The sequence below is a fragment of the Scyliorhinus torazame genome, chromosome 3 (genome assembly GCF_047496885.1).
Source record: "Scyliorhinus torazame isolate Kashiwa2021f chromosome 3, sScyTor2.1, whole genome shotgun sequence".
NCBI lineage: Eukaryota > Metazoa > Chordata > Chondrichthyes > Carcharhiniformes > Scyliorhinidae > Scyliorhinus > Scyliorhinus torazame.
Window position 1 is genome coordinate 181,384,233 of NC_092709.1, and position 12,347 is coordinate 181,396,579.

The following is a 12,347-nucleotide window of genomic DNA, read 5'->3' on the forward strand; positions in this document are numbered from 1 at the left end:
ACTTGAATATGCTCAACAAAACAGCATCCATTGTCCTCTGGGGTAGAGAATTCCCAAGACTCACAACCGTTTGAGTGAAGACATTTCTTCTCCTCTCTGCCTTAAATGATTGATCCCTTATCCTGAGACTGTGCCTTCATGTTCTATATTCCCCAAACAGGGGAAACAGCTCCTCTGTCTCTACCCTGTCAAGCCCGTTCAGAATCTTGTGTGTTTCAATGAAATCATCTCTCATTCACCTAAATACCAGAGAGTAAATAGAAGGAAACGAGGCTGCAGATTTACATACAGCCCAGGCTCATACATAGCAGTTTAAAACTAATCTGGTCATCTGTATTAGCTATGTTGGTTGAAGGAGAAATATTGGCCAGGATATCAGGACTAATGCCCTGCTCTTTTTCGACTAACACCACGGAATCTTTCACATCCACATTTGCATGCAAATGGGGTCTTGTTGTAATATCTTATCTTTAAGATGGCACCAGCGACAGTGCAGTACCCCCTCAGTACCATAACAAAGTAAAGTCACCATAGTCCCAGATGACCATAAGCTGCTTTCCCCTTTGAGGGGGAGAGCTGACTGGTGATCAACACACCTCAGGTGAGCGGCAAGGTTGAGAAGTGGACCTTCACCAATAACGTCAGCCAGTACGGGACTGAACCCATGCTGTTGGTTTCCCTTTGTATCATGAACCAGCTGTCCAGCCAACTGAGCTAAACCGGCCCCTAGGTCCCCTGCCAGAGTGGCACTGTGAGGGTGCCTAGGGGGCAGTTTCAAGATGCTAGTCTGGTCATGTCAAGGTGCCCAGGTGCTAGAGGGAGAGCCAGGGGACTAGCCTGCCCAGTGTCCAACCAGCTGGGGTCTCTAATGGCCTGGGTGACCCCCCAGGTGCCATTATACCTGGTCCGCAATTTTGGAACATAGAACATAGAAAATATACAGCACAGAACAGGCCCTTCGGCCCACGACGTTGTGCCAAACCTTTGTCCTAGATTAATCATAGATTATCATGGAATTTACAGTGCAGGAGGCCATTCGGCCCATTGAGTCTGCACCGGCTCTTGGAAAGAGCACCCTACCCAAGGTCAACACCTCCACCCAACACTAAGGGCAATTTTGGACACCAAGGGCAATTTATCATGGCCAATCCACCTAACCTGCACATCCTTGGACTGTGGGAGGAAACCGGAGCACCCGGAGGAAACCCACGCACACACCGGGAGGATGTGCAGACTCCGCACAGACAGTGACCCAAGCCGGAATCGAACCTGGAACCCTGGAGCTGTGAAGCAATTGTGTTATCCACAATGCTACCGTGCTGCCCTTAAGAACGAATTAATCTACACTATATCATTCTACCGTAATCCATGTACCTATCCAATAGCTGCTTGAAGGTCCCCAATGTTTCTGACTCAACTACTTCCACAGGCAGTTCATTCCATGCCCCCACTACTCTCTGGGTAAAGAAACTACCTCTGACATCCCCCCTATATCTTCCACCATTCACCTTAAATTTATGTTCCCTTGTAATGGTTTGTTCCACCCGGGGAAAAAGTCTCTGACTGGCTACTCTATCTATTCCCCTGATCATCTTATAAACCTCTATCAAGTCGCCCCTCAGCCTTCTGCGTTCTAATGAGAAAAGGCCTAGCACCCTCAACCTTTCTTCATAAGACCTACTCTCCATTCCAGGCAACATCCTGGTAAATCTCCTTTGACCCTTTTCCAAAGCTTCCACATCCTTCCTAAAATGAGGCGACCAGAACTGTACACAGTACTCCAAATGTGGCCTTACCAAAGTTTTGTACAGCTGCATCATCACCTCATGGCTCTTACATTCAATCCCTCTATTAATGAACGCTAGCACACCCTAGGCCATCTTCACAGCTCTATCCACTTGAGTGGCAACTTTCAAAGATGTATGAACATAGACCCCAAGATCTCTCTGCTCCTCCATATTGCCAAGATTTCTACCGTTAACCCTGTATTCCGCATTCATATTTGTCCTTCCAAAATGGACAACCTCACACTTTTCGGGGTTAAACTCCATCTTCCACTTCTCAGCCCAGTTCTGCATCCTATCTATGTCTCTTTGCAGTCGACAACAGCCCTCCTCACTATCCACAACTCCACCAATCATTGTATCGTCTGCAAATTTACTGACCCACCCTTCAACTCCCTCATCCAAGTCATTAATGAAAATCACAAACAACAGAGGACCCAGAACTGATCCCTGCGGTACGCCATTGGTAACTGGGATCCAGGTTGAATATTTGCCATCCACCACCACTCTCTGACTTTTATCGGTTAGCCAGTTCGTTATCCAACTGGTCAAATTTCCCACTATCCCATGCCTCCTTACTTTCTGCAGAAGCCTACCATGGGGAACCTTATCAAATGCCTTACTAAAATCCATGTACACTACATCCACTGCTTTACCTTCATCCACATGCTTGGTCACCTCCTCAAAGAATTCAATAAGACTTGTAAGGCAAGACCTACCCCTCACAAATCCGTGCTGACTATCCCTAATCAAGCAGTGTCTTTCCAGATGCTCAGAAATCCTATCCTTCAGTACCCTTTCCATTACTTTGCTTACCACCGAAGTAAGACTAGCTGGCCTGTAATTCCCAGGCTTATCCCTAGTCCCTTTTTTGAACAGGGGCACGACATTCGCCACTCTCCAATCCCCTGGTACCACCCCTGTTGACAGTGAGGACGAAAAGATAATTGCCAACGGCTCTGCAATTTCATCTCTTGCTTCCTATAGAATCCTTGGATATATCCCGTCAGGCCCGGGGGACTTGTCTATCCTCAAGTTTTTCAAAATGCCCAACACATCTTCCTTCCTAACAAGTATTTCCTCGAGCTTACCAGTCTGTTTCACACTGTCCTCTCCAACAATATGGCCCCTTTCATTTGTAAATACAGAAGAAAAGTACTCATTCAAGACCTCTCCTATCTCATCAGACATTATACACAATCTTTCACTACTGTCCTTGATCGGACCTACCCTCGCTCTAGTCATTCTGATATTTCTCACATATGTGTAAAAGGCCTTGGGGTTTTCCTTGATCCTACCCGCCAAAGATTGTTCATTCCCTCTCTTGGCTCTCCTAATCCCTTTCTTCAGTTCCCTCCTGGCTATCATGTATCCCTCCAGCGCCCTGTCTGAACCTTGATTCCTCAGCCTTACATAAGTCTCCTTTTTCCTCTCAGCAAGACATTCAACCTTTCTTGTCAACCATGGCTCCCTCACTCGAACATCTCTTCCCTGCCTGACAGGGACATACATATCAAGGACACGTTGTACCTGTTCCTTGAACAAGTTCCACATTTCACTTGTGTCCTTCCTTGACAGCCTATGCTCCAAACTTATGCACTTCAATTCTTGTCTGACAACATCGTATTTACCCTTCCCCCAATTGTAAACCTTGCCCTGTTGCATGCACCTATCCCTCTCCATTACTAAAGTGAAAGTCACAGAATTGTGGTCACTATCTCCAAAATGCTCCCCCACCAACAAATCTATCACTTGCCCTGGTTCATTACCAAGTACCAAATCCAACCTGGCCTCCCCTCTGGTTGGACAATCTACATACTGTGTTAGAAAAGCTTCCTGGACGCACTGCACAAACACCACCCCATCCAAACTATTTGATCTAAAGAGTTTCCACTCAATGTTTGGGAAGTTGAAGTCACCCATGACTACTACCCTGTGACTTCGGCACCTTTCCAAAATATGTTTCCCAATCTGTTCCTCCACGTCTCTGCTACTATTGGGGGGCCTATAGAAAACTCCTAACAAGGTGACTGGTCCTTTCCTATTTCTGACTTCACCACATACTACCTCAGTCGGCAGATACTCCCCGAACTGCCTTTGCGCAGCTGTTATACTGTCTCTAATTAACAATGCCACCCCTCCACCTCTTTTACCACCCTCCCTAATCTTATTGAAACATCTATAACCAGGGACCTCCAACAACCATTTCTGCCCCTCTTCTATCCAGGTTTCCGTGATGGCCACCACATCGTGGTCCCAAGTACCGATCCATGCCTTAAGTTCACCCACCTTATTCCCGATGCTTCTTGCGTTGAAGTATACACACTTCAACCCATCTCCGTGCCTGCAAATACTCTCCTTTGTCAGTGTTCCCTTCCCCACTGCACGCTTTGGAGTCCTGAATATCGGCTACCTTAGTTGCTGGACTACAAATCCGGTTCCCATTCCCCAGCCAAATTAGTTTAAACCCTCCCAAAGAGTACGAGAAAACCTCCCTCCCAGGATATTGGTGCCCCTCTTGGTCAGATGCAACCCTTCCTGCTTGTACATGTCCCACCTTCCCCAGAATGCGCTCCAATTATCCAAATACCTGAAGCCCTCTCTCCTACACCATTCCTGCAGCCACGTGTTAAACTGCACTCTCTTCCTATTCCTAGCCTCACTATCACGTGGCACTGGCAACAAACCAGAGATGACAACTCTGTCTGTCCTGGCTTTGAACTTCCAGCCTAACTCCCTAAACTCGTTTATTACCTCCACACCCCTTTTCCTACCTATGCCGTTGGTACCAATGTGCACCACGACTTCTGGCTACTCCCCCTCCCCCTTAAGGATCCTGAAGACACGATCCAAGACATCCCTGGCCCTGGCACCCAGGAGGCAAAATACCTTCCGGTTGTCTCGCTCGCGACCACAGAATCTCCTATCTATTCCCCTAACCATTGAATCTCCTACTACTATTGCTTTTCTATTCTCCCCCCTTCCCTTCTGAGCCCCAGAGCCAGACTCAGTGCCAGAGACGTGGCCGCTAGGGCCTTCCCCCGGTAGGTCATCCCCCCAACAGCATCCAAAACGGTATACTTGTATTGAAGGGGAACGGCCACGAGGGATCCCTGCACTGTCTGCCTGTTTGTTTTCTTTCCCCTGACTGTAACCCAGCTACTCTTGTCCTGTACCTTGGGTGCTGTTACCTCCCTGTAACTCTTCTCTATCTCCTCTGTAACTCTCCTCTGCCTCCCAGATGATCCGAAGTTCATCCAGCTTCAGCTCCAGTTCCCTAACACGGTCTTTGAGGAGCTGGAGTTGGGTGCCCTTCCCGCAGGTACAGACAGCGGGGACACCGGTGGTATCCCTCACCACCCACATCCTACAGGAGGAGCATGCAACTGACCTAGCCTCCATCCCTCTTACCTTACAAAATATAGCTGCCCTGTGGACCAACTGGACCCCCGCCCTCCGACTCTGCTCCCAGTCAGCTGCACTCTCTGTAAACTCCTGGCTCTCTCTTTGCGGAAATGTAGGAAACAAAATGAAAGGAGCACCTTACTCCCTCCTCACCGAACTCCCTCAGTCACCAAACTCTCACTATAGCACTCAAATGCACCAAATTCAACACTCCCTCAGTCACCAAACTCTCACTATAGCACTCAAATGCACCAAATTCAGCACTCCCTCAGTCACCAAACTCTCACTATAGCACTCAAATGCACCAAATTCAGCATTCAGTGCAGACTTTGTGGATCACTTTTATACTGTGAATCTAGCCTCTGAAAAACTGGCCTAATCCGATTAACTAATTAACAAGCTCCAGCTGCAAGTACCTACAAGTAGAAACTTTGTTTAAAGCTGATTTAAAATTCACCTTCTTCTAAACCAAACAGCAACGTTTAAGTTAATTAACTAAATAAAAGAAAGACTAGACTTTAGATAAAAATGAACCCTTATACTCCCTCAGTCACCAAACTCTCACTATAGCACTCAAATGCACCAAATTCAACACTCAGTGCAAACCGATGCCAAACAGCGCCCTAGCAAGGTCTCCCAGGTGGGGCTGTTATTTCCCAGGCCCCTGGAGAATATGGCGCAGATATATTTAAATTAGCAGACATATTTAAATTAGCCGAATAACTAATTTAAATATGTATATGTAGCTCTCGCCTAGCGAGGGTGGAATCCAGATCACGACGTCTTGCGAGATCCTTTTAAATCTTGCAAGGCGTTTTGACCATTGTGAATTACTTGCAAGATTCAGTGACTCTGTCACGTAACCAAGTCGGCCGTGACGAGACTATTAAATTGCGCCCTCAGTCAGATGTCAGGAGGTTTTCCTTTGTGCAGAAGGTTAACGACACTGAGAATAGGTTATCGACTTGTGTGGCATATGCAGATTTGCTGACAATGATTAAAAATGAAACTGAGTGAGTTCCTGTGTCCAACATAAATATGTAAAAGGCAGGTGGGATTCGGAGTAGGTATTGCATGCCTCATTTGTCATTGCCTAATGGGGGATTGGGAGAGGAATTTTCAAGATTTTATTTACCTGAATTTGCCTTGGGACTTTTTTATGTGGTTTTTTTTTGCGTTTTCCAGGAGATTACACAATGAAAGGGTGTTCGAGTGCTTAGTTATGTTGCTTTTTATGTGTTTGTGTATTTCATATTGTGCGGTGAATGCAAATAGGATAAAATTACATTTTGTGTAGGTGTAGCTGCCAAAGCAATTTTCACAAATGAAACATTGCCTCTCATGTCTGGAATTGTGTTCTGTCCCCAACTACTAAACATGCTTACCTACTCGGAGGCTTCAGTTTCTTTTTCAGGCCAAGGTAGAATTTTACGGATTTCATAGGCACTTCTCGTTCAGCTTTATTACTCTGAAAAAGTTAATACAAGTAGCAAATTTAAAATACTTTGGTCGATAAATGTTTGTTAGTTCATTAATTCTGGCATTCCCAAAAGAAAGCAAAACCTTGTTCTTATTTGTCACTCTAACCTCCAATTGTCAATGTAGTAGAACAAACAAAGAACAAAGAAAAGTACAGCACAGGAACAGGCCCTTCGGCCCTCCAAGCCTGCGCCAACCATGCTGCCCGTCTAAACTAAAATCTTCTACACTTCTGGGGTCCATATCCCTCTATTCCCATCCTATTCATGTATTTGTCAAGGTGCTCCTTAAACGTCACTCTCATCCCTGCTTCCACTCCTCCGGCAGCGAGTTCCAGGCACCCACTACCCTCCGTGTAAAAAACTTGCCTCGTACATCTCCTCTAAACATTGCCCCTCGCACCTTAAACCTATGCCCCCTAGTAATTGACCCCTCTACCCCAGGGAAAAGCCTCTGACTATCCACTCTGTCTATGCCCCTCATAATTTTGTAGACCTCTATCAGGTCACCCCTCAACTTCCTTCAGTCCAGTGAGAACAAACCAAGTTTATTCAACCTTTCCTCATAGCTAATGCCCTCCATACCAGGCAACATCCTGGCAAATCTCTTTTGCACCCTCTCTAAAGCCTCCACATCCTTCTGATAGTGTGGCGACCAGAATTGGACACTATACTCCAAGTGTGGTTCCATACAGCTGCAAAATGACTTGCTAATTTTTATACTCAATGCCGCGGCCAATGAAAGCAAGCATGCCGTATGCCTTCTTGACTATCTTCTCCACATGTGTTGCCCCTTTCAGTGGCCTGTGGACCTGTACACCTAGATCTCTCTGACTGTCAATACTCTTGAGGGTTAGATGGTGTCAAAAATTTGTAGAACTGTTAATGTATTGTATGTTCCAGGCTCAAAAATACCAGGAAAGTCAGGGGACTCCGTGTACTTATTCATATAAAACCAGTGCCACCTGTAACCATTTATAGACCTGTAAAATGCAAGCTATTGGATCAAAGTTGATAGGGAATGTAGTTAGATATTATTTTTAACAAGTACAAAATTAGGACCAGAGAAGGTTACATTACATGAGGAGGATTTTCAGCCCACTGATAACTGTTTGCTAGAACTGTAGATTTGACTTTAAGCTCAAAGCAATGGTGTCTTAATTAACAATGCAAGAAGAGATTTGTTTTTATTAATACTATATTTGGAGTATATAAAAGTTAGCTATATGTCATGTCTTCTTAGTGACAAATTTGAATGTGCAATATGTGGTAAGATGGTGTATAGGATTGGACACAACTATATTTGGTGGGTTGCCGTGTCCTCACCCCCTATGAGGAATGAACCCTGGAGGTCGCGTGGGTGGCCAATGACAGATCAGTCACTGCTGTTGAGATTGGCCTATGCCGCAGAGGTGAGTATCCACCATCCCCACCCAGATGATCTGTCACACATGAGTTATTCATGCCAGCATGATGATCATACCCCCTCACTGATGACACGTCCTTTCTTCCACATGATCTCCATCGGATGGTGCTGGTTCATCTGGGTAGGCCCCTCCTCCTGCTGTCCAACAGAACACCTTGGAGGAGTGCTCCGCGGATGCCACCATCAATGCATCATGGCTGTCATCCCCAGCCTCCACCAGTGCAGACACACACACCTTGTTGGTGAAAATAGCGGACAGGCTTCTGGGGCACAATCTGGTGAGCATCACAAACTTGTTGATGCACATCAGGCAGAAGCAGGAACATCAGGGGAGACAGCTGTCAGAGGTCTGCTGGATTCCGGGACACAGCTGGGCCCCAGTCAGATGCTGAGCCTCTGAACCAGGTTTACCCAGTGCTGATGCAGTTGCTAGGGTGTGGCCGTGAGATTCAGAGGAAGATGTCAGCGACAGTCCAGAAGGTCCATAGCTGATTGGAGGTGTCCCAAAGGCTAAGGGCACAGGAGGTTGTGCCGGCAATGTGTGGCACTGAGGCCAACACTGCTAGGGTGGCGCCTGCAATGGAGAGCCTGGAGCACAAAGTCAGCACCATGAGTGGTGGTGTTCAAGGCGTGGATTAGTCAGTAACCACCTGGCTGACGGCCTTGACAGCATGGCTCAGATTATGGAGGATGAGTCCTTGATGCACGTGAACTTTTCTGAGGCGCTGCGGAGCATGCTGCAGATGCCTGTGGCATGTCCCAGACGTTGGGGGATGTCTCCCAGTCTCAGGTGGGCATTGCTGAGGCGCTTCAGTGCATGTGCAGGTCACTGAGGATCATGTCCCAGACGCAGGTGAACATTGGTGAGGCACATGGCCGGCTCATAAGGGGACATCGCGGAGGGCATGGACACCATGATGCAGACATTGGGTAGCCGAAAGGGCTGGCAGAGTCAGATGACGTAGGGGCTCTGGAGCGCAATCCAGCTGCCTCTCCATCCAAAGGTGACCCCCAGGGCCCCATGGGCACTCATCGGGACGAGGGAGCGCTGGAGGCCGACCTGGAGCCTTCCTACCGGGAGACGATGGTGGGCACCAGTTCTCCCAAGTCCACCCACCCTGACAGCGGCGTGTCTCAGGATCTGCGTGCACAACAGGGTGGCACACCCAGGCATGTGCCACCACCAGGTCGGCAGAAACCCTCTAACCCCAGGTCCTGCAATGGATGCCTGCCAGAGGCATCAAAGGCCATAGGATGCAGTAAGCAGCAGGTTGCCTCAACCTCTGATATGTATCCTCGGGAGACACCTAGATGTAGGGTAGAGCACGGAGGGCAAAGCACATTGAGGATCACTGATAGGGCACTCTTCCCGCACCCCCCGTCCCACACCAAAGGCATACCACGACCACGTGCAGGTGACGGGTGGGAGCACGCACTCAGCAGACAGACAGGAGTCAGACAATGGCAAAGATTGAGGAGCACCAGGGCACAGCTCACAGCAGGTTATCATCACTCTCCTGCCTTGTACATTGACCTACTGGTAATGCCAACACACGCCCATCACCGTGGTGTGCTACAACATAGACCCGGGAGGGTGGAACAGGCCAATGGGGGTGTGGGGTTGGGGAGGGGGGAGCACGATTGTGGGGGACGGTGGGAGAGATGGGGATAGGGGGTGTGATGACAGACGAAAGGGGCGAAGATGAGGGCCTTCTTTGTCCTCCAGGCATGCTGGACCCTTGCCGCCTGTCCACCACCCTCCAGCTGGTCCCATAGGTCCTACCCCGGCTCGTCCTGCAGCCCTTTCTCGTGCCAGGTTGTGGAAGGCACAGCAGAGCACAACGAAGCGGGCAACCCCACCGAGGGGTGTCCTGCAGGGCACCACCAAAGCAGTCGAGGCATCAGAACCACATTTTCAGCAGTCCGATGCACCACTCAATGAGAGTCCAGGTGGCCACATTTTTTGGATCTCCGGATCAGTCACTGGCCTCCGTACTGGTGTCACCTTGCTATAACTGTAATATCATATTCTGCAGTCTCTCCTTCCTTCCCTATGTACGGTATGCATTGTTTGTACAGCATGTAAGAAACAATACTTTTCACTGTATACTAATACATGTGACAATAATAAATCAAATCAAAAATCAAAGATCATCGATGTGGTGACCTTGACGGCGACTGGGAGCAGGTACCCTCCTCCTCCATGTGGTGCCAAGTCCGCAAGGACATGGCACAGGTAAGCACCATCCTCTTGTTCGGGCGGAGCCTTCTGCGGCGTATCCTGTCCGACACCAATTCGAAAGAGCGATGCCTGTACACCTTGGACCATTGCCGTCCTTCCTCTCTGGGACCTTCCCTGGCCTGATGGGTAGCCAGGTCCTCAGGATGTGGGGTGGGGCCCTGGACATTGGCCACCATCTCGAGCCTCTGTTGACGCTGCTGCCGCTGCCTTCTCCGGTGTCGGGCCACCTGGCCTATCAACGCCACCGCGAGAACAGCTTCCACGGCGTCGGCAATAGCATCCGTAATGTGATATTTGTAAAGATTTGTTTTAAAAATTCATTTCCATTTACGGGATGTGGGCGTCGCTGGTTAGGCCATCTCTATTGCCCATCTCTAGTTCCCTTCAGAAGGTAGTGGTGAGCTGCCTTCTTGAACTGCTGCAGTCCTCGCACACCCACTGAGCTGTTAGGGAGGAAGTTCCAGGATTTTCCCCCAGCGACAGTGAAGGAATGGCGATATATTTCCAAGTCAGGGTGGTGAGTGACTTGGAGGGGAACCTCCAGTTGGTGGGGTTCCCAGGTATCTGCTGCTCTTGTCCTTCTAGATGGCAGTGGTTGTGGGTTTGGAAGATGCTGTCTAAGGAACCACGGTCAGTTACTGCAATGTATTATGTAGATGGTACATATGGCTGCCACTACACCTCGGTGGTGGAGGGTTTGAATATTTGTGGAAGGAGGAGCAATCAAGCGGACTGCTTTGTCCTGGATTTTGTCGAGCTTTTAGAGTGTTGTTGGAGCTGACCTGGATATTGTCTAGGTCTTGCTGCATTTGGGCATGGAGCGTTTCATTATCTGAGGAGTTGTGAATGGTGCTGAACATTGCATGTGCAGTCATCTGCAAACACCCCCATTTCTGACCTTATGCTGGAAAGGAGGTTATTGATGAAGCAGGTGAAGATGGTTGGGCCTAGGACACTACTCTGAGGAACTCCTGCAGTGAAGTCCTGGTGCTGAAATGATTGACCTACAACCACCACAACCTTTTTCTTTTATGCCAGGTATGTCTGCAACCAATGGAGAGTTTCCCCCTGATTCCCATTGACTCCAATTTAGCTAGGGCTCCTTGATGACATACTCAGTCAAATGCTGCCTTGATGCCAATTGGAGAGGGTGAGAGACTGACAACAGCTCTGGCTTCTACCCCAGCCCCACGGGTTCCCCAGGCATCCCCCACCTCACCTTCGCTCATGGTACCATCCAATACGCTGTGCACATGCATCCCCAGCCACAGCAGTGGCCCGTTGGCACCAGACCCCAGACCCTATACCCCAGACACCTGCTGGAAATTTTACCTGGACGGGTGTTGGGGTTTCCCCTCCCCTCGCCAACAGGGGTGTTCGCAGGGATGTTCCCAATGCTGAGGCCCAATACTTGGGTGTTAGAATGCTGGCTGCTGCCTCTGTGGTGTTGTTGCCTCCGGGGCTCGGGCAGAGTGTCCCGGCCTCATGGTCTGATTAGGACGCTAGGCAGTAACAACCGCCTGCTTCGTGGCATGCCTACCCATGAGAATCCACTTGGGAACTGTGAAGTGCTCACGTTACTAGAATTGCCCATTCCCCATTAGCAATAGCCTTCAGCTGTGCGGCCAGCGGGGGTGGTCTTGGTCGGGGTGTCCCGCCATTTGGTGGAGGGTGTGCGGAGCCCGGGTCGTAGCTGTCTATGGCCTGAGCGGGGGTTGGGTCTGCGATGCCATGCCCTGGATCGTATGTTCCCTTTCCGGGGGCAACCTGTCTGTCTGCCTCACCGGCCATCCATAACACCCACTGACAGCGGAGGCCTCTGGCCCCATGGCTGGAGGCTGTTGCTAATTGGGAATTGGCAATTGTCAGCACTTCTCAGCTCCCAAGTAGATTCCCGTAGGTAGGCATGTATTATGAGGGGGTTACTGTCTAGCATCCTAATCAGACCATGATGCATGAACATTGTGTACACTGCAGGAGACAACCCCATGGACACAACGGTCAACATCCGA

At 49.0% G+C, this 12,347-nt stretch overlaps 1 protein-coding gene and 1 long non-coding RNA gene across 5 annotated transcripts in view; one reads left to right on the forward strand and one right to left on the reverse strand.

Moving 5' to 3' along the window:
• The window catches only part of arap2 (ArfGAP with RhoGAP domain, ankyrin repeat and PH domain 2), a 604,005-nt gene that overhangs the window by 37,367 nt on the left and 554,291 nt on the right, over positions 1-12,347 (reverse strand). For all 4 annotated transcript variants that reach the window (XM_072496549.1, XM_072496548.1, XM_072496547.1 and 1 more), the window contains one exon: positions 6,575-6,657. In XM_072496549.1, the coding sequence (XP_072352650.1) occupies positions 6,575-6,657 (83 nt within the window). The remainder of the gene's footprint in view (positions 1-6,574; positions 6,658-12,347) is intronic.
• LOC140408815 (uncharacterized) overlaps positions 1-12,347 on the forward strand; it is a 32,040-nt gene that overhangs the window by 10,485 nt on the left and 9,208 nt on the right. The gene's annotated exons all lie outside the window — the stretch shown is intronic.